At 40.4% G+C, this 26,111-nt stretch overlaps 1 protein-coding gene across 2 annotated transcripts in view; it reads left to right on the top strand.

Moving 5' to 3' along the window:
- GANC (glucosidase alpha, neutral C) overlaps positions 1 to 26,111 on the top strand; it is an 86,604-nt gene that overhangs the window by 50,924 nt on the left and 9,569 nt on the right. The window contains exons 14-24 of one of the 2 annotated variants that reach the window (XM_028507821.2): positions 452 to 531; positions 4,409 to 4,552; positions 5,661 to 5,757; positions 10,288 to 10,382; positions 11,458 to 11,464; positions 11,498 to 11,741; positions 13,338 to 13,402; positions 17,119 to 17,195; positions 20,463 to 20,537; positions 22,577 to 22,690; positions 25,306 to 25,418. In XM_028507821.2, the coding sequence (XP_028363622.1) occupies positions 452 to 531; positions 4,409 to 4,552; positions 5,661 to 5,757; positions 10,288 to 10,382; positions 11,458 to 11,464; positions 11,498 to 11,741; positions 13,338 to 13,402; positions 17,119 to 17,195; positions 20,463 to 20,537; positions 22,577 to 22,690; positions 25,306 to 25,418 (1,111 nt within the window). Of the gene's footprint in view, positions 1 to 451; positions 532 to 4,408; positions 4,553 to 5,660; positions 5,758 to 10,287; positions 10,389 to 11,457; positions 11,465 to 11,497; positions 11,742 to 13,337; positions 13,403 to 17,118; positions 17,196 to 20,462; positions 20,538 to 22,576; positions 22,691 to 25,305; positions 25,419 to 26,111 lie in introns of both variants that reach the window. The other variant, XR_003684122.2, reaches the window with a different exon arrangement.

Raw genomic sequence — 26,111 nt, forward strand, 5'->3', positions numbered from 1 at the left:
AAGCCTGGTAGAGACTCCTCAAGGACAAAAAGGAACCTCTGTCATATCTTAGCACTCTATCACAAATCCATGCATGGTAGAGAAACACCATACATTTCTTTCCCCCATTTTATCAGTTATAAATACTTCTCTGTTCTCTTTAGGAATAGAGAGGTCACTACTGGACACTGCCATCCTTATTTGGGCTCTCTCAATGAGGGACAGGCCCCATCTTGTAACTTGTTCATTGGTGTGCCCCTAGGCCTCTGGGATTGAGAGGTGTAGCAGATTGTCACTGGAGTCCAGCATTGCCTTCATTCGCTTCTCATCAGACCATGCCTCTGTATCAGCTCTCTTTTACATTTGATGCCCGTTGATTATCTAGTTTTTACATCTGATATTCCTTCTTAGAACACATCTTACCATGGGGACCACAGTTTCTAACATGCTGTCTATTCTTCTGCCTCTACAGGTCTCTCCTCTTACCTGGATTTCACCAATCCCAAGGTCAGAGAGTGGTACTCAGGTCTTTTTACTTTCTCTGTTTATCAGGTTTGTATTTATTTGTGTGCTCTTTCCTAGTTACTTGAAATGATGAAAGAAGGGGGAAAAAGTGATTGAATAGAATTATTCTACTTTACTGAGTAGCTGCTGATAAATAATGCTTGTATGAAAAGGCAAGGGTGGCAATCTCTTTACAGACTTTGGTAGTGCCGGGAGAGGTGACATCTATATTATCAAATGCACAAAAACTGTGATTTTGACTTCTATTATAATAGACTCCATGATATATCAAAGTATTAATAATAGAGATGTATCATATTTTCAAATTACTAAATCATTTTTGTAGTAAAATAGTGTTGTGTAACTGTTATTTAAAGGTTATAATGATATGTGTGAAAATATCTTGCAAAATATAACCTGTCATTAAAAGTAAGTTATACCGGTCAAGATGGAGGAGTAGGTAAACACAGCTCGCCTCCTCACTTAACGATAGCAAAAGTACAACTAGACTTCAGAAAAAATATCACCCAGATTGTCAGAATATTGAGATGTATGGAAGTCTGACACCCAAGGAACTGAAGAAATCACATTTATCTAGATGAGTAGGAAGGGTGGAGACACAGAGACACATGGAGAGGCATGGAGACAAAGAATGGCTGTCGCACACCCATGTGTGGTGGATAAAAATTGGGAGGGATACCTTGGAGTGAAGGAAGGGATACCTCAGGAGCGAGGGATCCCTACCCCACATCAGACCACCCAGCCCAGAGTTCCAGTGCCAGGAAGATAAGTCCCCATAACTTCTGGCTGTAAAAACCAATGGGGTTTGGTGGGGGAAGAAACTGCAGAATTCTCAGGAGTCTCCTCTTAAAAGGCCCACAACAAACTTAGGACTTAGGCAGACTCACTTCCTCTGGGCTTCAGCACTGGGGCAGTAGCTGGAAGGGTACAAGTGGCAAATAAGGAGAAATTGAAGTGTCTGGCATTAGGGCAAGTTCCAGGGGGCAGCTTGCTCCCATACAAAACTCCAGAGGCCAGGCAGTGGCACTTTCCCCTTTCTGAGCACTACCCCACACAAAGCCACAGAGTGACGACATCACACGGGAAACTTCATTAACCTGGTTCACATGGGTTGCTCCATCCTTATGATTACCTAAGGCTCTAGCCTATTCAACTTAGTGGTGCACTTTTCTACAATAGGTCACACTACTAAGAAAGGGAGTCAAAGCAGCTCTACCTAATATATAGAAACAAACACAGGGAAGCTGCCAAAATGAGGAGACAAAGAAATATGGCCTAATTGAAAGAAAAGAACAAAACTCCAGAAAAAGAACTAAACAAAATGGAGACAAGCAATCTATCCTGTGCAGAGATCAAAACACTGATTATTAGGATGCTCAAGGAACTCACTGGGTACTTCAACAACATAAAAAAGACCCAGGCAGAAATGAAGATTACACTAAGTGAAATAAAGAAAAATTTACAGGGAACCAGCAGTGGAGTGGATGAAGCTGAGAATCAAATCAATGATTTGGAACATAAGGAAGAAAAAAGTCATTCAGTCAAAAGCAAGAAGAAAAAAGAATTAAGAAAAGAAGAAGATAGATTGAGGAGTCTCAGGGACAACTTCAAACATACCAACATTCAAATCATAGGGGTGCTAGAAGGTAAAGAGAAAGAACAAAAAATTGAAAACTTATTTGAAAAAAATAATGAAAGAAAACTTCCCTAATTGGGTGGAGGAAATAGACGTACAGGTCCAGGAGTCACAGAGAATCCCAAACAAGATGTATGTGAAGAGGACCACACCAAGACACATCATAATTAAAATGCCAAAGTTTAAAGGTAAAGAGAGAATCTTAAAGCAGCAAGACAAAAGCAAATAGTTACTTACAAAGGAGTTCCCATAAGACTGTCAGCTGATTTTTCAAGATAAACTTTGCAGGCTAGAAGGGCCTGGCAAGAAGTATTCAAGTGATGAAAGGCAAGGCAATAATAGCTTACTCTATCCAGCAAGCTATTATTTAGAATGGAAGTGCAGATAAAGTGCTTCCCAAACAAGGTAAAGCTAAAGGAGTTCATCATCGCCAGGCCATTATTATATGAAAGGTTAAAGAGACTTATTTAAGAAAAAGTAGAAGATCAAAACTATGAACATTAAAATGACAATACATTCACAACTATCTCAACTAAACTATCTCTATCTCAACTAAAATTGAAACTAAAAAACGAACTAAGCAAGCAAGCAGAACAGGAACAGAATCATAGATATGGAGATCATTTAGAGGGTTTGAGAAGGGGAAGGGAGAGAATGGGGGAAAAGGTGCAGGGATTAAGAAGGACAGGGCAATGTTAAGAACAGTATAGGAAATGGAGTAGCCAAAGAGCTTATTTGCATGACCCATGGACATGAACTAAGAGGGGGAATGCCAAAGGGAATGGGGGATACCAGGTGGAAGGGGGGCAAAGGGTTAAAAATTGGGACAACTGTAATAGCATAATCAATACAATATATTAAAAAGAAAATTTCTAAAAATTAATTCTATAAGCCTTATAAAAACTACAGAGAAAACTAGAGAGGCCACATCTAGAGATGTTTTCAACCAATTGTGATGATGGCAATAATGATGCCTCATATAAATTGAGGATTTGCTATGTGTCAAGCACTATGCTAAACAGTTTCTGTTCGTGTACCATTTTATCTTCACAATAACCCTCTGAAGTTGAAACTATAATTAACTCTACTCCCACAGATGAGGAAATTGAGGCATGAACAAATTTAAAAACCTGCTAAGTTTACCCATCTAGTAAGTAGTAGACCCAAGATTTGAAGTCAGTTCTGTTTTTCTCCCAAGCCCAGCTCTTAACCACTCAACACTAGTTTCTGAGCATCATGTACTGGGACACAGAAAAGTACTTACAGCAGGATGAACAGCACTTGTACCAAAAGTTCATTCATCTTCCTATTGTCTGTGGCTTTCACACTACTATAGCAGAGTTGAGTTAGTAAAAAAGAGGACTTGTGGCCTGCAAAGTTGAAAATCTGGCTCTTCCCAGAAGAAGACTGCCAACCTTGTCCTAGAGGGTGCTAAGGAAGAACAGTCAATGTAGTTAAATGTTTGAAAATCATATAGCCTTGTTCATAGAGTTACACATGTTTAGAAATAGTTGAAGGCAAAGAGTCAAAAGAAAATACATAAGCCTCCTCCAGGCATTTGAAAGACTAGCATGTGGGTGGTGCTCAGAAGGCAAGCTAGGCCCTGTGAGAAGATGCTATCATTATTCTTCAGAAAATAATGGAATGAGCTGCCTGAGGGACTCCCTGTCATTGTAGCTATTGAATCAAATGCTGAAAGACCAGGATTTCTATAAAGGGGTTGTAAGACCATGTTAACTAGATGATTCAGCTGCCCCTTCCCACTCTAAATTGAATGATTCTGTATAGAACAGAAACTATAAATCATGCTAACAAACAGCCATCTTACCTGTCAAATTTTTCAAAATATTAGAGGGAAGGCAGAATTTTACCACATACAACTCCAGCTACCCTTCCCTTAGTTAAGAGTTGTAGCAGATGATGGATGATATAGAGCCTAATTGTGAACATTCACGACCTTTTCTGTAGGGGTTCTCAGGTAGATCTCAGAGCAGACTTGCTGGGCAATATGTATTTCAAAGCATTCTTTCATTCATCAGCAAATACTTATTGAGAACCTTCTGTGGTCCAGATACTGTTCTAGGTCTTTGGGATCTAGGTCAGTGAACTCCCTGCTGAGTGGAGCTTTTTATTCTGGCAGTGGACCAGAGCACAGATCATAAACATAATAAATAATACACCAATTAGAGTAGGAAAGAGAATTAGGGGAAGCTATCATATTAGTGTCATCACTGTAAAGTATTGTCTTGAACAAGATTTACTTCCTAGGGATCTACTGACATCCTCTACATATGGAATGACATGAATGAGCCCTCTGTCTTTAGAGGACCAGAGCAAACCATGCCGAAGAATGCCATTCATCATGGCAACTGGGAGCACAGGGAACTTCATAATATCTATGGTTTTTATCAGGTAAAACATCCAAGAAAAAGCCAATTGTGCCCTGCCTTTTGGGCTGAAAGTTATTTCCTTTGTAGTAGCCATATCATATACTGCTCCTTTCTCTTTGTGTGTTTTTCTGACAACCACAATGACTTTTATCAGGTTGTAGGCAGTATAAGGCTTACTGTTTCCCGTTGCACCTTTTCCTTCTGTAATGAACTTGATGAATTTACAGATATTGTGAGAGTAATGATAGCATAGAAACATCTGCCTTGACAGGAGCCATTAGTAAATGGCATTGAACACTACCTCAAAATTTTTATTGAAGGAAGTAGTGTGTAAATACATAAAGGCAATGAAAATGAATGTTTTAAAATTTCATAAATATCTAAATACATCAAGTCTTACATTTATACCAGATGAGCAAGATTTAGAACACACATAATTTCAATAAGTCTACTTTTTAAATATAGAAAGACTTCCTTAAATACTTAGCCTTCTCAATAGAAAGTGGTAAAAATGTCTTCCGTTGGCCAATCACATCTAGAAGACTTGAAAGTCACCTTCCATAATTTATACCTGTGGCTCTGTCATTTTCAGAATGTAACTGTGTTTTTATGGCTCTCCCATCAGTTGTTTTTTTCTAGTGGGAGCCTCTGGCGAGGTACAGCACGGTTTCCAGGTAGAATGTGTTTACACTTCTCCAACAGCCTCTCAAAATAATAGTAACCTACTTTAGAATTTCCTTCTGTAGGCCAGGACCAGTCACATAACCTGTCTGAATTTCAGGGGTTTTTTTCATTAATGAAGACTATGTCAGAGGTTATTGTGTCGACTATAAGAGAAAATTTATAAAATGCCTAAAATTACTAAGCACCAAAAAAATGCCAGCATATTGTTTACTATTATTTCATTGCTATTTCAATAAAATAAATGTTCCATTTCTTTTAATGTTCTTTTAATAAGGGAATGTAGTTTTATTACATCATAAAATTGCTTGATGGCTTTATTTTAGTATTTTTTATTTTACATTCCCACCTTCTATTTACTTTTTGCATGTTAAGCAGTTTATTGGGGATGTCTACCCAATGCCCTAATCTAATCATCTGTTTGAAATTTTCCTCCTTTGACTTTATAGCAAAAGGCTACTGCAGAAGGACTGATACAGAGATCTCAGGGGAAGGAGAGACCCTTTGTGCTCACACGTTCTTTCTTTGCTGGATCACAAAATTATGGTAAGGAGTGGTTCATATAGCAGACTTCAAAACACTAGTCTTTCTTGACCATTTATGGTATAGAGAGCTATTAATCCCTTCCTTTTCATTAGCCATTGGACAAGCCTTAGATGTGCCCTAAAGTATGTATTTTGTCCTATGAGCAGAATAAACCTGTTTTAATAAAGCTTAGTTACTCATTTCCCTCTGAAGAAATGACCACTTTATTGTTGGATGAGGGACTTCAGAGTATCTCAGTGTGCTGGGATGGGCATCTCTGATCCTGTCTCTTTGATTTATCAAAATCAGAGAAAATAGCCCTGGCTCGTGTGACTCAGTTGGTCAGAGCATTATCCTGCCAACTAAAAGGTTGTAGATTTGATCCCTGGTCAGGGCACATGCCTGAGTTGCAGGGTCAGTCAGTCCCCAGTCAGGGAGTGAATAAGAGGCATCCAATTGATGTTTCTCTCTCACATCAATGCTTCTCTCTCTTCCCCTCCCTTCTCCTCTCTCTCTAAAATCAGTAAGCAAAGCATGTCCTTGGATGAGGATTAAAAAAAAAACAGGGAAAATATACTTCTAACACATTCCTTCAACCATCTGTTCTACCTAGCAATATGGCTTAAAATAGACCTGGCTGTTGCTTATGATGAGGTCCATCTATAACTGGATCCAGTTTACTAGCTAATGCAGATCTAGTTCAACTTAACCACCCTGTGGTACAAAGGCTATTTTAAGTCCCCTGGCCTTGTGTAAATAACTGGGAGTGTAGGTCCTAGTTTGAAAAATCCAGCCTTTATTAGGCTTCCTACCCTACCCCCACAAACCAGCCCCTGTGGTACTCAAGAAAAGGCCAAAATACTGTCATCTCAGGCAAAGATTCACATACAGAGATGATGACTACAGCATTAGTTCTTGAAACAAAAAAAGAAAGAAAAACAAGAAAGAAAATCCAAATATGTAAGGGAGTAACTATAAAACTATGGTATATTTATATGTTGATTATCATAAAGCTATTTAAAATAGCCTAATTGCATGAGAAAATGCTTGACATCAAGATAATGAAAAAAGAAAAATGCCTAAATGCTCATATGTATGTGTATTATATATAATATAGATTATAATATATATTAATCTAAATAAGTATAGTACCTTGGTGATTGTAAATTATTTTAATTCTCTTCTTTTTCCAAATTCTCTATAAGAATCATTTTTAATCACTAAAAAATATATTTTTTAAAGAGAGCATTTATAAGCAGTAATTAAGATTAAAAAATGTGCATACTGAGTAATCTCTGTTGGCCCCCTGCCTAGTCTTCAGTACTTTGTGTGAAGCTGTCAGCTTTGCCCAGAAGAGTAGCGAATGAGGCGCTACAGAGGGCACTGCTGTGTTGGCAGGAGCTGTGACCAACAGCCAGAGAGGGCTTCTTACTAAATAACAATATGAGATAGGAAAACGTGTGTGTTCACATGAGCTTTCTTTCTTGATGAGAATGCCATCATGTGGATTTCAAGATCTTTATGTAGGTATATACATATTTTATTTGAAGTTGAAAAAGAAGTTATTGGCATACTGTTTAAAAAGAACAGTCCCTCATTTTTTTTTCTTGCTAGCCATAGGACAACCTGAAATTTCTATGGAAGATTAAAACAAAAATAGCTACCAAAACTATTTTGGTAGAACATAGACAAAAATGCTTCAGGAGTAATCTAGATATAGTAAAGTAAGACTTGTTTTCTTTTATAGATATCTTTAGTAATATATAATCTGTCTTCATAAACTCTTATCAAGTATACAGTGAATAGATGCACAGTCTGACTTTAGAGTCAGACTGCCTGGGCTCAAATCCTGCCTCTACCACCTGGTAACTCTGTAACCCTGGGCAGATAATAACACCCACTGTTTGCCATATTTCCCTCGCCTGTAAAATGCAGTTAATAATAGTGTTTACCTGGTAGGGTGGTGGTGGTGATTAAGGGAGATAACATAAGCCAAGTTCCTCAGCAAGGGCTGGATAAACGTTCATCGTTGTTACTGCTGTTGTTACTGTCTCCCTGTGTGGTCTGCACCACTCTTCTCAAACTACAGAGGGTATTTTGTGGGGGTGGGGGAAGGTGAGGGAGCACAGGTATGTAGTTCAATGGAACAAACAGAAATCCAGATGAGTTCAACATATATATGATCAATTAATTTGTAACATAGTCACCAAGGCAATTCAACGGAGAAAACTTTTTTTCCCCATAAATGGTGCTGGAACAACTAGATAACCCTTACCTCACACCACACACACAAAAAGTAACTCAAAGTGGAATATAGACCTAAATTATAAAGCTAAAGCAAACAAACATAAAACTTCTAAAAAGAAACATAGGAGCAAATCTTTGTGACTGAGATAGGCAAAGATTACTTGGATAGAATACAAAAAAGCATGAACCATACAAGAAAAACATGACAGATTGAAACCCATCAAAATTAGAAACCACTATCCTTACATATATACTGTTAAGAAACTGGAAAGTTAAGCCACAGACTGAAAGAAAATATTTGTAATATATTTCTGTATCTGTCAACAGACTTGTATCCAGAATACGTAAAGAACTTTTACAATGAAATAATTTAAAAAGTTTACTTTTTAAAATGATCAGAAGATTTGGATACTTTACAAAAGAAGCCATATAAGTGATCAATACACACCTGAAAAGATGCTCAATATCAGTAGTCATTAGGAAAATATAAATTAACACCACAGAGAGACACCACTACACACCCATTAGAACAATTAGAATTAATAAGACTAACACTACCAAGTGTTGATGAAGGGTGTAGAGCAACTGAAACTCTCATTTATTGCAAATGTAAAATGATACTACCACTTTACTAAATAACTTGAAATATTCTTAAATTGGTCATCACATACTGAGCATAAAGTAGACCCAGCAATTGCCCTCTGAGCTATTTACCCAAGAGAAATGAAAACATATGCCACACAGATATTTGTATATAAATGTGTATAGTGGCTTCATTCGTAACAGCTCAAATTTGGAATGAATTCAAATGTTCATCAGTAGGTGAATGGGTAAACAGCATGTGATATAGCCTAACCATGGAATACTACTCACCAAACAAAAAGGAGTAAACTACAATACTATGCTGAGTGAAAAAGCTGGAGCCCAAAAGTGCATTTAGTTTTTTCTGTAAAATAAAAGACACATTTTTCATTTTCACCAATAACTTTTTTGGTTTGGATATTTTGAATATGTTGGCTATCTCCCATGTGGTTGATTGATAATACTGATTGTTCTCAATTAATGTGCCAATCTGATCATTATCAACTTCAACTGGCCTACCCGACCCTGGAGCATCATCCAGCGAGAACTCTCCAGCACAAAACTTCTCAAACTACTTTTGACACATGCAATCAGTCACAGCACATTCTCCATACACTGCACAGATCTTTTTTTGTGGTTTTACCTTTCTTGAAATAATAACGCATAATATGCCAAAAATGTTGCTTATTTCTTCCACCTTCAATATTAAAATCCACCAATTTTTAAAAATTTCATTGTATTTTGTTTTTTTAGTGAAACATTTTTTTTAAATATTTTATTTATTTATTTTTAGAGAGGGAAGAGAGGGAGAAAGAGAGAGAGAAACATCAATGTGCGGTTGCTGGGGGTCATGGCCTGCAACCCAGGCATGTACCCTGACTGGGAATTGAACCTGCAACACTTTGATTCACAGTCTGTGCTCAATCCACTAAATTTCATTGTATTTTGTTACATTACCTTTTAGTCCCCTTATGCCCCCCTCCCCCCACAATCACCACACTGTTGTTTATGTTCATGAGTCCTTTTTTCTTTTGCTCAATCCCTCCAATTCACCAATTTTGATGTTTTTTTTAAATGCACGCTGATATGACAGCTGTCACAATACAGTCTAACAAAATTGTTTCAAATGAAGTTAAAGACAACTAAGCACTTCTCAAGCCATCTTATGGGGAAAAAATGAAATTTTTGGCCAACCTAATATTAAATTTTCATTTGTATGAAATTCTAGAAAAGAGTAATTTATAGTCATAGAAATCAAATCAATAGTTGGGTAAGGTAGAGGGTTATTGACTGCAAAGAAGTGAACTTTTGCAGTTATGGTAATGTTTCATACCCTGCTTGTGCTGGGGCTTACATGGCATATGCATTTTTAAAACTCATCAAACTCTTCACTTAAAATAGTATATTTTTGTATGTAAAATTATACCTTAGTAAAGCTGATTTTTAAAAATGTTCCTCATATAATCAGACTTCAGTTAAACTTCAAAAATAAGTGATTCCAGAACATTTTCACAAATTGTTTTGTTGATTTTAATAACTTTTCCACATTAGAAAATTAATATATTTTCATTGTGGAAAACCAGAACCTGTATATTTTAAGGTAAGGAAGAAATGTTTTCCTTTACATTAATTTACCTATTACAAATAAAGAATCTAAATATGAAATCAAGGTCACAGGCTAATTTGTGATTTTTTTAAATACCTTGTTACTGGCGTCCAAAGGTGCAGTTTGGACAGGTGACAACAAAGCAGACTGGAGCTACCTGAAAATTTCCATCCCCATGTTACTCACTCTCAGCATCACTGGGATCTCTTTTGTGGAGGTAAGATGGTATCCTTGGGCTTGAAGTGACAGGAAATTATAGCAGGGGTGTTTATAAAAGCTGGTCACAAATCCCTTTTCATTGGCTGTTTTGGGCAGGGATAAACGTGGAAAAGAGAAAATGAAGACAGGGGAGAGGAGCCGATTAGAGAGGGGAAGGGTGTGTCTTCTCTGCATGGAGGGCACAAAGTCAGGAGGGGAGCCACAGTGCTGCTTTCCCTCATTCTCTCACTGCTTCCTCCTGAGCCGCTCTTGACCCTTGATAACTGAGTTTATCTTCCTGAAACATGCCTCTTCTTCTTGAAAGAAAAATGGAAAGAACTACAAAGAATTTTGCAAATCAGAAATCTGCCTTAAGGATCAGAAAATCCTTTTTGCTCGACAAGTTTAAAATTCTGTGACATATTGTTACTGAAAAGATATGCTCTTGGGGAAGATAAATTTAGATAAAACGAGGTTCTCTACTGGGTTGCCTTCCCCAATCCTAATAATTCTCTGTGGATGGGAGATCTCAACATGAAGGTGCTCGGCGTTGCTGCAGTTCCAGCTGCTCCTTGTTTTCTGCAGGAACAGGAGTGACTAACATCACTCGTTGACGGGTGTGTTTTTATGGCATTGGTCTGCATGCAAGGAATGTGTGTCCTGCTTAAGGACTAAACGTGAAGTTCTACTTAAACCTCTAATTCTCATTATCTGTTTCTGTTTAGTTATTTCTACAATTTTTATCTTTCTTTAACTGTTGCTTTGAAAAGAAATCAATTGCCAGACCTCTATCCACACCCCACCCCTAAATACAGATTTACTACTGAATCAGGTAGACATTTGCGATTTCCGGGTTCTGTGGGTTCAGGAACGTACCTGAGTATTAATCTTGCAGCAAAGCCTCTGACCAAGAATAGAACATAAAGAGAGCGCATTGTCAGACCCCCAAACAGGCTGAGTTTTTTACTTTCTGCTAATCTGAGGCTCCGGTTTTCCTGTTATTTTGAGTGCACACACACACACAGCACCCTTCTCCTGTCGGTCTCCAAGGCCTTATCTTAGATACTTGCGTGCCTCGTTTGTTAAAGTCTGGTTGTCTCACAAGCCTTTCTTTGAATAACAAATCAGCTGACGTAGGCGGCTTCGTCGGGAATCCCTCGCCGGAGCTGCTAGTGCGCTGGTACCAGGCTGGAGCCTACCAGCCCTTCTTCCGCGGCCACGCCAGCATCAACACCAAGCGGCGCGAACCCTGGCTCTTCGGGGAGCAGCACACCCGGCTCATCCGAGAGGCCATCAGACAGCGCTACGCCCTCCTGCCCTATTGGTATTCCCTGTTCTACCGTGCGCACGTGGCTTCCGAGCCCATCATGAGGTAAATGGGCTGCACCAGCCAGAGGTCCAGCACCCACTTTAACCAACCGCTGGGGAATGGAGTGATTACAGTGGTTGCGAGAGAAAAGGTGAAGAAAAGCCATGTTTAATCAAGTGTCGCTCAGCTATGGAGCACCAGCTGTGAGCAGGGGCTGGCAGGTGAGGTAGCAGAAGATAACTAGATCTTCTACCCCTTGGTGATTCAAGTGTCAATCTTTGATGTGAGACAGAAATAGAGATTTTTCAAAGAAAAATGAAATGACTTTATAGCTGAATTCATTGACCGTTTAACCTACAAGCATCCTCTCATGAAGAACACTTTATTCTGCCAGTCATCAGCTCTATCTTACCGCTAGGGCTAAGCCGTTCCAAGTCTGAGGTAAACATTTTTCCCAGTATATAAATTCTACTCTGATTCTATTTTGAAGGCAGATGTGAGAAAAAAACCAACTTTCTAAGTTACAGGAGGAATCACATAGACACATAAACTGCACCAAGATTTCTGGATCAGCAGTTCCTAAGCCTCGCTCAGTTCAGAGTTACCTGGGGGCCTTTTAAAAACACAGATTCCAAGGCCACACCTCTAGTAGGAATCTCCTTCAGTAGGTCCAGGGGTCTGTATCTGTGAGAAGCTTCCCTGGTGATTCTAGACATCAGCCAGCTTTAGAGATCACTGCTTTGTTGCCATTTTCAGTAGGAAAGGGAATTCATTAGTACAAAGGCTGGTGAATAAACTGAAAATAAGTCTCTGATTAAAAAATATCTTTTCCTCATGAATTGAAAAATATTATTAGAACCATTTAGCTAATATTCAGAAAGATAGATATTGAAAGTTGTCTTTGTAAGCCCAAATGCCTTCTAGATCATTGCATACATCAGTAATAATAAAATAACAATCACACAACAGTTTCTCAAACCTCCAAAAATGTTGCCAGCTTGAAAACAAGAAAAAACAGTTCATTTAAATAAGTAGCCCTGGCTGGTGTGACTCAGTGGATTGAGTGCTGCCCTGCAAACCACAGGATTGCAGGTTCAATTCTTAGTCAGGGCACCTGCCTGGGTTGCAGGCCAGGTCCCCAGTAGGGGGCATGTGAGAGGCAATCACACATTGATGTTTCCCTCTCTCCTCCTCTCTCTAAAAATAAATAAATAAAATCTTTAAAAAAATAAGCAATGACTAAAGATGCATGAAAAGCATGAAAAAATGGCACACATTTTATATCATTATAAAATGGTTTTGCAAACATTTAATTTGTTTTTGCACCAAAATGAGTTAGGCATTTAGACTTGCGCAAAACTGATTTTGCCTGTTAGAGTAATCTTTATTTATTGTTCAACAATCAGAAGGAAAAATTGTAGGTACCAGAATTCTCCATTTTTCACTGAAACATTTAAGCTAATTGAAAGCTCTTTCACATCAGGAAAAAAAGTAATCATAGCAATTGCTCATAAAAATCTTGAATCATATGTAAAGAATCTTGGTTCTTTGGCTTTTTCCAATTCCTTTTGAATAGTTACAAAACTGAGAGTATAAGTGATTGAATTGTAATAAAACGTCTAACGATGTGGAAATAAGATTTTTTTCCTCTTTCCCCAGGCCGTTGTGGGTAGAGTTCCCTGATGAATTAGAGACTTTTGGTGTGGAAGATGAATACATGCTGGGTGAGCATTTCTTGATTAATTATAATCACAATCAATACTATAATTATGTTCTTGTTTTTGTAGTTTCTATTGTTAGAGCACTAAAAGTTTGTAGCGCCTCTCACAATATCACCTGTAAATAAATCCATTCTATTTGCGGATACAATTGGGATTCTCATTCTGGGTCCAATCCTGAGTGTTGTGATACCATTAGAGGGAAGGGAAGTAGAAAAAAGTAGACTTGATGGTTGTAGTATAAACCCAAAAGAGCTTATTTCATGTGCAAAATAGGATTGGGGGTGGCCTCTTTTTAAACTAGGATTAATCACCAAATCCAGCACTTGGAAGTCTATCATCTTGGCAATATGGCTCAAACAGCCAGGCTCTGGAAAAGCTGTTGCTGCTATTGATGTATAGCATACAGCTATTGGTCTTTTTTATATAAATAAATAAATAAATAAATAAATTTTGGAATTTTTGGAAACGTTAGCTGTGCTGTCTACTTTGGAAAAACCATCCCAGTTGTACTGTATTGGGCTGGCATTGTACAGAAATTAACAGCTGTATTGGTCTAGAAACGTTCAACATAATTTTTTCCATTTGTACAAGGATAACACACTATATTAAATACAGAAGGTCTTAATCTACATGGGTTTGATTACAGAAAATAATAAAGTATTCTCTAAATAATGAAAACAAAGCCAGGATCAACAGAGAGTACCCAAAAGGTGGAATTCTAGAGGGTGGAAACCCCAAAATGTAAAATACCTAGCTGTTTAGGTCTCCACTCATCCTTGTGTCTCAGTTGAAATAGCTACTTCCAGCAGCACAATTTACAATAGCTAGGTGCTGGAAGCAACCTAGATGCCCATCCGTAAATCAATGGATCAAAAAACTATGGTACATTTACACAATGGAATTCTATGCAGCAGAAAGAAAGAAGGAGCTCATACCCTTTGCAACAGCATGGATGGAGCTGGAAAGCATTATGCTAAGTGAAACAAGCCAGGCAGTGAAAGACAAATACCACATGATATCACCTTTAACAGAAATCTAAACAACAAAACAAAACAAAACAAAAAACTAGCAAAATATAACCAAAGACACTGAAATAGGGGATAGTCTGACAGTGGCCAGAGGGGAGAGAAGAGGGAATTTCAGGGGGGAATGGGTAGGGATTACAGGAACAAATTTGGAGGACACATGGACAAAAACTAGGGGTGGGGGGTAATGGGGGGAAGGGGGGAGGGTTGGGTGGAGGGGCTGGAACGGGAGTAGGGGGGAGAAAACTGTACTTGAACAATGATTGAAATAAAAAAAAAAAAAAGAAAAAAAAAAGAAAACACCTTGGGGTTTGAGGTGCAGGGATAGACTCCCAGCCTACAGGAGAGGTAGTTGGAAAGACCCACAGGGTACATAAGCCCACCCACACAGGAATGAGCACCAGAAAGGTCCAGTTTGCTTAGGAGAAATGGTGGAAGGGACTGAAGTCCAACAGAGAGCAGAGCAAGCGCCATTGTTCCCTCTCAGACCCTGCCCCCACATACGGCTTCACAGCCCAGCTACTGGGGTACCCCGCCCTGGTGAACACCTAAGGCTCCACCTCTCACTATATAACAAGCAGGACAAGACAAAAAGAAAAAGATGGCTCAAACAGAAGAACAAATGAAAGCCCCAGAATCAACACTTTTAAATGACTAAGAGATAGCCAACCTATCAGGTGCACAGTTCAAAGCACTGGTGATCAGGATGCTCACAGAACTGGTTGACTTTGGTCGCAAATTACATGAAAAAATGAAGGCTACAATAAGTGAAATGAAGAAAAATGCACAGGGAACCAATAGTGATGGAAAGAAAGCTGGGTCTCCCATCAATGGAGTGGACCAGAAGGAAGAAAACAACATACAATCAGAAAAGAATGAAGACATAAGAATTCAAAATAATGAGGAGAGGCTTAGGAACCTCCAGGACATCATTAAACATTCCAACATCTGAATTATAGGGGTACCAGAAGGAGAAGAGGAAGAGCAACAAGTGGAAAACTTATTTGAACAAATAATAGAAAAGAGCTTCCCCAATCTGGCAAAGGAAATAGACTTTCAGGAAGTCCAGGAAGCTCAGACAGTCCCAAAGAAGTTGGACCCAAGGAGGAACACACCAAAGCACATCATAATTACATTACCCAAGGTAAAAGTGAACGAGAGAATCCTAGAAGCAGCAAGAGACAAGGAGACAGTAACCTACAAAGGAGTTCCCATCAGACTGTCATCTGATTTCTCCAAAGAGACTTTTCAGGCAAGAAGGGGCTAGAAAGAAGTATTCCAAGTCATGAAAGGCAAGGACCTACATCCAAGGTTGCTCTATCCAGCAAAGCTTTCATTTAGAATGGAAGGGCAGATAACGTGCATCTCAGGTAAGGTCAAGTTAAAGAAGTTCATCATCACCAAGCCCTTATTTTATGAAATGTTAAGGGGACTTATCTAAGAAAAAGAAGATAAAAACATGTATAGTAAAATGACAGCAAACTCACAATTATTAACAACCACACCTAAAACCAAAACAAACTAAGCAAACAACCAGAACAAGAACAGAACCACAGAAATGGAGGTCACATGGAGGTTTAGCAACAGGGGAATGGGAGGGGGAGAGGGGGGAAGGTATGGAGAATAAGTAGCATAGATGGTAGGTAGAACATAGACAGGGGGAGGGCAAGAATAGTATAGGAAATGTAGAAGCTAAAAAACTTACGACACATGGACATGAACTAAAGGGGGGAATGTGGGTGGGAAAGGGTGTGCAGTGTGAAGGGGAATGAAGCGGGTAGTGGGACAACTGTAATAGCATAATCAATAAAATATATTTTTAAAAATTAAAAAAAAAAAAGAAAGAAATAGCTACTTCCTTGGAGAAAATTTCCTGACCAAAATTGCTTTCTAACACCTAATTCCACCTACTTAAGTCCAAGTCAGTCCCTTCTATTATATAACTTTCATTTTATTTTGTACTTTGCCTTTTTGATATGTGACTGAATTCTAATTAAGTTGTAATTACTTACTCAATCCTGTCTTCACTGACTGTAAACTCCTTGAGGGCAGGGACCATGCATGCCTTATTTGCCACTACAGCCCCAGAGCTTAGCACAGTGCGTAACACTCAGTAGGCACTCTATAATATTTGTTGAATTAAAAAGTGAATTCCTAAATGGATGAATTTTACATACATCTGATGTCAAAGTCAAAACAAAATTAATAATTCAGGTTGTGTGTGGGAGAATTTTAGCCTTCCCAGTGATAATTTCCCAGGAAAGATCTGAGTATCCATGCTTGTACCACACTTCTGGATACCAGTTGTGGGGTCACCATCACCAACGTCACTAACAGCAAACAATGAAGCACTTGGAGAAGTGCGACAGCACTTTCAGACTACCAACACACTAGCAGTTGTGCACAAAAAGAGGCTATGGGTCCCTCCCTATAATCTCAGCATGCTATCAGAGGGTTAATAATAGGCAATAATCCAGTCACCTCTGTGAGCACCTGTCCTCTTTCTAGCAATGCATCTCTCTGATGAATCATTCATTCAACTCACCAAAATCTCTACCTTTAAGTAAGAAGTTCACAGTGTAGTGAACTTCTAGACTGTGGTCCCTAAAGCCACAAAAGCACTCAATTCAAAAGGAAGGATGTTTTCAGACCCCTCATAACAATATTTAATTTTATTTCTTCTCCATATTTCAGGAAGTGCTTTATTGGTTCATCCCGTCACAGAGCCAAAAGTTACCCTGGTTGATGTGTTTCTGCCAGGATCAAGTGAGGTAAGAGTAAATGCAGGCACATATCCTATGTCTCATATCTCGTCCCACATTCTGATGAATTAGCCCCTGTTAGGAAGGAGATTTCTTCATCGCACAGTTGCAAAGACAGCCCAAATGACTGTAGCAACTCAAGATTCTTGTAAGTCATGAGCGCTGTCCTCAGAGGTCAAGAAACTTAATGGGAGAGCAGGAAGAAAGATGAATAGGTGACGACAGCAAGGAGGGTCGGAATGGTTCTTTATCTTCTCATTTCAACTTGTGTGAATGGCTCCTTATAAACACATTGAGGTTTTAGGCAGGAGGAATCTGCAGTCCACTGTGAGGAATCAAACTCTGGGCAAATGATTATAAAAGACTTTGCTCTTTGGTTCTAGCTCTATCTGAATCCTGAGTTTTGGCACCAAAAGCTGGTCTCCAGACATTCACTAGGGTGGATAAAAAGTAACAACAGTGACTTCCCTGTCTGCCCCTCCAGCCTTCTCCTGCTCTTGTATTGGTTATTGTCATTGATTATTGTCACTGTATACAATATTATCCTGGACCTGTTGGCGCTCAGGGCACTGAACCCAGGCAGGGCCCAGGGGGAAGGTGGGTATAAGTTGAAGAGCTGCAGTGCAACCAGCCAGCCAGGGGCAACAAGAGCAACGGCCTCCGGAGATGGACCAAAAGACATGGGGCTGAAACTCGGGCACCAGACCAGGGAAACAGTGTATGGAGTGGAGAGCAGGAAGGAGATAGATCCTGGAGAGAGTCCTTGAGCACCAGAACATTGTCATAGGCCTCAGCAGACAGGGGAAGAGCCAGAAAGGGTACTAAACTGATATGGGAAACAAAATTATCACAAACTTGGTGGCTTAAAATGACAAAACTTTATTCTCTCACAGTACTGGAGGCTTAAGTCCAAAATGAAGGTGTCGGCCAGGTTGGTTCCTCCCGGAGGCTCTGAGGAAGACCTGTTCCATGGCTCCCTCCAGCGTCTGGTGGCTTCCCTGGCTCGGTGCTCTTTGGCTTGTAGCTGCCTTACCTCAGTCTCTGCCTCTGTCTTCACAGTGCCTTCTCTGCTGTGTGGCTGTGTCTCCTTTCTCTCTCATGAGATGCCTGTGATGACATTTAGGGCCCACTGGGCAATCCCAGATAACCTCTTTATCTCAAGATCCTTACCTGAGTCAAATCTGTTACCACAGAGGGTAATATTCACTCCTTCCAGCGATTAGAAAGGAATCAGGCTTTTCTACAAAATGTTTGTGAATTATGGTCTTTGTCTTTGGTGTCTGTAGTAATATGCCATTCTGAAGCTGAGGGCTCTTTACAGAGGTTCCCTTGCCAAGTAGAAACTTCAGGAAAAGGTTAAATACAACAGCTAAATAAATTGTCCTGCCAAGCACTTCTGCTGGGAGTTGCTCAAGTTGCTTCTAACGAAACATAAGCTCCCATGAAGAGGAACTAGCACCCTTTGACTTAGCCACAGATTCCTATTAATGGCCTGTCATCACTGCGAGCGATGCTGTGACTGTGTAGCCTATTCCCTCCACACCACTTCCCAGAGCACTCTGTAATTGTTTCTCTTGCTTACAGCTTCCCAAAGCCTGGGCAGAGGAGCCAAGCCGCTCCTGGCCAGACCCCTTGTGTCACCGGTTAGCCAGCACCACATTGCATTGTGCGAGGAGGAAGGATATCTACAGTCCTTTGCCGTCATTTCCCCCCATATTTCTGTACAGTCCATTCCCTCCCTTCAAGTCTCTTCTTGAATATCTCTTTCTCAGCGAGGCCTTCTCTGACCACCTCTTTAAGATCACAAACCAGCCCCGCTGCTCCTGTTCAGCCCTCCTGCATCCTTTACTTTTCTCCACAGAACAGTGCCACTTCCTAACGTTCTGTATATTTTTACTTAGGTGCATTTTTTGTTATTTGTCTCTCCCATTAAAATGGTAGCTTTTTGGAGGCTGATTTTTATCTGTTATGTTTACTTCTGTATCCTCAGCATCTACATGGTTACTTGGCACATAGTAGGCTTTCAGTAAATACTTGCTGGGTAAGGAGCTTGGTGACGGGGAGCTCGAGGTCTGGTCTACATGGTGTTTTGTACCAGTTACACCTTTTCTCGGTTGGAAGTCTATGTATATGGCACGAGAGCACATACCCTCCACCTCTCATTCTGATGAGTTCCAGAAATGGTAGGTGGGTAAGCCTAAAGTCTTGTGTGAATCAGGCTTTTTTTCACCTTTTAATACCACCAGCTTTTTATCCAGAGCTACTGAAATTCTCCAAATAAATACATTACAAGAAAAGAAACCTAGGACAGTATCTCTCATAAATACAGACACAAATACTTGATAAAACACTAGCAAATTGAGTCCAGCCACGGCTAATAATACATCACGATGAGGTGGGGCTGATCCTGTGGAATTAATAAGCATAGCCAAGTGACAGCTCCCTCACATTCACAGCAGGACAGTGACAGGCACAACTGCCCAGCTATATAAAGGACGTGGTGGTCCCAGGAGGTGAACTTGCGAAATAGACTGGTGGCTGCCAGAAATTATACTGGACTAGAAAAGAGAAAAGTGGATTTTGTTTTTGCATTACTTGTGATGGTATCTTAAGGGTTTATCTTGTCAAATTACTTTGTAGGGCCTTTTTGATACTTCAGCAACATGACGGGAGCCCAGATAAGAGTTTGACTTGTCCCTGAACTGTGCTCTGTAAAAATGATCCTATACTAGTAACTCAGGTTTCCATTTGTGTCTCCAAGATCTGTTTCCTTCCCTGACACTTTCCTCTTCTCCTGCTTCAGCTGTGATTTATTTGCTTGCAATGTGCTTTCCTTCTTTGATGTTTCCTTCTCTCCCTTCCATCATCTTTTTTACTAATAGACTCATTAAGTTCTTATAAGCCAACTGGACTATAAAATCAGTGAGATCAGGAACTGCATCTTTTTGTCCACTCATGTGTACCTAGCAGTGCTAGGCACACGGTAGGGTGTTTAATAGATAACTTTTGGGTGGATGGACCGATGGATGGATGGATGGGTGGATGGACAAATGAGTGACCTTTTAGTCAGATTAATCTGTCACAGAGTAAGCTAGTTTGGGGAGATCTTAAAAGTGTGTGTCCTTCCTCATTTCTACTCAAAAATTTTTTTAAAATTATACTTATTTTAGCTTTCTGGTTATTTGAAATCAAGACAAATGAGTGTTTTACTGGGTAATAAAATTGTGAGCAGAGTTGCTCATATGCTCTTTTTCATTGGGGTCTGTTCCTTTTCAGGTCTGGTATGACTCTAAGACATTTGCTCCTTGGGAAGGAGCATGTACTGTGAAGATCCCAGTAGGCTTGGACACCGTAAGTGATTTCCAGACTTTTATTTTACGTATTGGGCTGTATTAGTCTGCTCAGACTGCCTTAACAAGACACCATAGACTGGTTGGCTTAAACAACAGAAATTTATTTCTTAGTTCTAGAGGCTAGAAGTACTAGATTAAGATGCCAACCACTCTGGTTCCTAATGAAAACTCTTCTCCTGGCATATAGACAGCCACTGTCTTGCTGTGTCCCCATATGGCAGAAGCTCATTGGGGCTTATGCCCCACTCTTATGACCTTAGTTAACCTTAATTACTTCTGCTAAAGTCCTATCTGTGAATATAATCACATTGGAGGTTGGGGCTTCAACATACAAATTTGGAGAGACACATTCAGTCCATAACAGGTGCCTACATGGAAAGAACCAAGGAGTTCTGCAGAACAACACATACATATGGAGACAAAGTAGATTAGTGGTTGTTTAGGACTGGGTGAGAGACAGGGTTTGGGCTTCTTTTTGGGGTGATAAAATGCTTTAAAATTGTGGTGATGGTTGCATGATTCTGAATGTACCAAAGATCACTGAACTGTACACTTTAAATGGGTGACTTGTATGGCATGTGAATTACATCAATAAAGCTGTTAAAGTGCAAGAGAAGAGAATATAAAAATAACATATACTCTGATGAAACATCGAGGACAAACAACACTTCCCCATACATTTACATTGCATGTCTAATAAAAATAACACTACTGAAAACAGAAAGCAAATGTGGTGGTCATCACGTGTGCCATGCTGAATGCCCTTCTGTAGGATGAAGGCAGAAAGCATGTTTTTTGTTGTAACCCTGGACCTTTAGGCGCAAGGGAATGCTGTCGGTTATGATGTTAGAATCCAAGTGGCCTGTCCAGATTGAATCTCTGAAGGGAAGCTGGCACCTGCAGCTGAACCACCACCACTACCACAAACACTAAATAGTGCAAAGACTAATAAATAAGTATTCATGTTATTTTTTAAATTATCAATAGCAATATAAACTCCATTACAAAGAAAATTATTTCAGATGTCAACCTTCAGGTCTAGAAGAGACCTTAACTTTCATTTCCACCCTGTCATGCTTACAGGTAGAGACACTGAGGTTCAGAGGTGAAATTATTTGTCCTGGGTTGTGGCTAGATTATAGCAGAGCTGAGACCAGACCCCATTTCATACTAACTGCCTCCTTCTTTGAGGGGAAGAAAAAGAGTTTGGCTGATGAGGGTGGGAAGACAGAGGTGCTTTGCTTGTTGCTGCTGTGAGTCAAAGAGAGGGTGGACATCTTACCTACTGCACTCTCTCCCAGCTTCATTTATATCCTTGTACTCTTCTCCCTGCTTGTCCTTGACTCAGAGCAAAGTGCAGCCCCTCCTGTGATGGCAGGAGCTTTCTCACGGAGGACTGACTGTTCGGGAAGCCGGGAAACCTGTTGGGCTTTCCCTGTTGGGACTGCCATTCAGTACTCGCATGTGGGGCATGCCTATAACCCTGTTGTGACAGCCACTGAAAATGCCCTTGGTTGCTTCTATAATGTAAGTTTCACAAATTTGCCCTCAGGACTGAGTCATTCATCCTGATGGTCCAGGGAGCCAGGGAGCCAGGTGAGTGTAGGTGGCAGTGGATAAGAAAAGAAGTCATCTCCGCCAAACAAAGAAACTACCATCTTGTACATACACACGTACACATACATATCTGGGCCTGCCTACACCAGCAGAAAAATTCACTCTTTAGCTGGGCCCTAGAAATAAACATGCATAGTATAGTGACAGAAAAATTAAAAATACAACACAGGAAAGTCTATTTATAGGACAGATAGAATAGATAATAAATTGATGAAGGGTGGGGTTTTTTTTTAGTGTTTGAACTCTTTTCCTTTTAATGCCAGGGCCCCCATATTTGCTATCCTGTGCTCACAAATTTATATTACCTTTGAGTCTATACTTGTGAAGAAAGTGAGTCTTGTCCAAGTAAATGCTTTAAAATTCTACCATGCAGTTGCCTGATATGAACACCCCTTCCCTGAGACTGCCGCTCTGTTACAGACACCAGTGTTTCAGCGAGGCGGGAGCATCGTGCCGGTAAAGACGACTGTAGGCAAGTCCACGGGCTGGATGGCTGACGCCCTGTATGGACTCCGGGTGGCTCTGAGCACTAAGGTATTTGGAAAACGTTACCTTCACGCATGTCATTTGTTGCTGCTCTCTTTACAGTGGTAGCTTTTTGATTGTGTGACACTATGCAAAAGTGGTGAACCCCTCCTATGGGCTAGGTGCTTCAGATGTTTCTCTAGAAATCAGTTTTGAATCATTTCTGAATCATTGTCTAGCTTGTTGGACTTGCCTAGAAGTGTTCTTAAAGGAGGTCTGGGAACTCGAAATGACAGAAACATCCTCTGCGGCACTGTGATCCTTGGTGCTTTGCAGTCTGGCACTGATCACCACTGGACTGGGGGGGGTCATTGAGGTCCAGGCCACCTGCCACCTGGATTAACTCTGAAACTCAGTCTCCTGGGAGAGGGGGTCTGTATCTGTCACAGAATAGACGGTGAGGGGGGTAGGGGGGACAATCACTGGCCAACCCAGGGACGCCAAAAACTGCTTACAGAACACACACACAGGCCCCCGGGGGGTTACTATGTGCTATTACTGAAAGGACCCCCCACTAGGTTCAATTGTTCACTGCCTTAGGAAAGTCATCTCTCAATGCCAGAGATTTGTGAAAAGGAAAGGAAATGTTTATTTAATGCTATACAGACTTAAAGTAGTGACCTAACGTCTTCATTAAAATATCAAAGTCCTTTCTGGATACCCACAGATGCCCACAGTTGCTTCCTTCTCCCCCTGCCCTAATTCGGGGTACCGTATCTCAGGAAAAGAAATAGACGTCCATGATTCTGGCTGCTGGCACCATCAGCTGTGTCTCCATCCAAGCAGGATCTCTAATCCAAAGCCATGTAGCACCTTCTCATGGCCTACTGGCAAGAGTTCTTTGTATCCATTTTCCAGGCAAAGTCTCTCCTGCTTCCCAGGCCACGTGGCCAAAGGGAGCACCCCAAGGCCGCGTGGTCGTCTTCTACCAGAGCTGCAGCGGTCCCCACCCTGGTCAAAACTGCATGGTTCTTCTCTCCACTAAAGCTGCAGGGGTCTTCACTCTGGCAAAACTGCATGGATCTCTCTCCCATGGCTGCAGGGTCCCCACTCTGCCAGAAGCACATGGCTCTCTCTTTTTATTGCCACAGCCATCTGATTCTCTCTCTGCACTCCCACAGCCGCGTGGTCCTCTCCTACCAAAGCTGCAGGGGTCCCCACTCTGGCCAAAACTACATGGTTCTTCTCGGCAAAGCTGCAGGGTAGGGGGGTGGTCACCACTGTGGCCAAAAATGCATGCCTCTTTCCTCAATGGCTGTGATGTCTGGGTTTAAATCCCCACACCAATCTTCCTCTGCAGCCCCATTTCTGACTCCTCCCACAATCGGCTACATTTGCCAGCATTCCCATATTTTTCCAGCTTTACTGAGCTGCCATCGTGAGTCTGGGCAGGTGTGGCCCCATGGTGAGGAGCCAATCTTCTCCAAGCTCTCATGCAGGCGCTGTAACTTGGAGGACCTGCCTCCCAGTTACATCTTGGGTGGAAGTCACTTCCATCCCCCTGGCTCCAAGCATGGCCTCAGCTATTTAATGTAGCTATGCAACCAGTTAGAGGTTGTAGATATGTTAAATGACTATGCCAGAGGTTAGCTGCAAAGCTGTGGCTGTACAAAACAGCTCAGTGGCCCCACTCCATGTGTCCCTTCCCCCAACTCACACCTGTAGGCGGAAGGGATGAGGACATCCTAATATTTCCTGGACACCTTGAGTTCTGGACCCCATTTCCAAATCCCTGTTTGGGGCCCCCCTCTTGGCTGCACCCTGTAACATATCTACACAATGTTTCGGGACACCACCCCCACAACGACTTCCCTTCTCATTGGATGGCTCAGACAACTAAAATCTCCTTGGGTAAAACCCAGAAAGATCCAGAATTGATTTGTTCTTTTGAGCCAAATGAGGCCTATGGCAGATTCCTCTCCTTATCCCTTTGCCCAAATATAGCACCAAACACAAATTCTTACTCATGCAAATATTATAAAATAACTAAGCTTTTGTTTTCTTACATCTTTCTTTTCTGTTTCACTCAGGCATGTTTTATTGGGCCAAACTATGGGCCCCTGGCCCAAAAGTGGCCACAGAATATAATACAAGTGACTCAAGGTCCATAGCACACCAAGCATTGTCCATGACAGTACGCTGCCACATGGAGTGCTGTGACGCTGTTTGACACTTGAAAGGAGTCCTCCTCCTCAAAAAAGTAGGAACTAGATACCATTCTCCACACAGAGGGTCTTCTAAACATAATTGCGCTCATCCACTATGTACTAATTTTTTCTTAACTTCAGTTTCATTCTATGGACTTCTGTGACCTGTTGTCACATTCTAGGATGGTATTTTCAGGGAAGCCACCTATACTGCTGACCATACTTCATAGTTTAAGTTTCACTCAACAAGGCCTAATTCTTTGTGCCTCTCTTAGATGGTTTCTTCATTTATAGTATTTCATTAATGGGTATTGGGTGTATATATTTGTGTGTCTGCTTCGTACAGCTTGAATATTGTGCTTTTGTTCAACACAATTTTTCACAAATTTTAAATCTGTTATTTCCCTTTAGTGGGTGGCATTCTTTTCCTAGAAAGCTATTATATAACCATGTTCTCTTTCTTGATTCACTCTCCAGGGTTCTGCTGTAGGTGAACTGTATCTCGACGATGGCCATTCATTCCAATACCTCCACCAGAAGCAATTCTTACACAGGAAGTTTTGTTTCTGTTCAGGTGTTTTGAGCAACAGGTAATGACACCTAAAACTCTGTGTGTTCTCTGAGGTAAATTATGCTACCCTTTTGCTATTGTCAATTACATAACTAATATTTTAAGATACAATTTAAAGAAGTTAATGATGAAGGCCATTTGTGCTGTACTTTTCTTTTTTTTTCAGCTTAATTCTGGTATAATTAACAAATAAAACTGTAATATATTTAAAATGTACATTGTGATGCATGATATACATATGCATTGTGAAAGGATCCTACCACAAAATTAATACATCTGTCACCTCACATATTTACTTTTTTTATGAGAACACTAAAGTTCTCCTCCCTTAGCAAATTTTAATTGTACAATACAGTATTATCAGCTATAGTCATCATGTTGTACATTAGATCCTCAGACCTTATTCATCTTACAACTGAAAGTTTATACCCTTTTACTAGCCCCTCCCTATTTCCCCACCTCCCATCCCCCAGCAACCACCATTCTACTCTGTTTCTATGAACTTGACTGTTTTTTTTAACATTCCACATATAAATGATACCATGCAGTATTTGTCTTTCTCCATCTGACATATTTCACTTAGCATAATTCCTTCCAGGTTTATCCATGTTGTCACAAATGGCAGGATAGCCATCTTTTTTAAAGCTGAATAATGCATTATGTGTATGTACACATCTCCTTTATACTTTCATCCATTGACAGACAATTAGAT

This window comes from Phyllostomus discolor, chromosome 1 (assembly GCF_004126475.2).
Source record: "Phyllostomus discolor isolate MPI-MPIP mPhyDis1 chromosome 1, mPhyDis1.pri.v3, whole genome shotgun sequence".
Lineage (NCBI taxonomy): Eukaryota > Metazoa > Chordata > Mammalia > Chiroptera > Phyllostomidae > Phyllostomus > Phyllostomus discolor.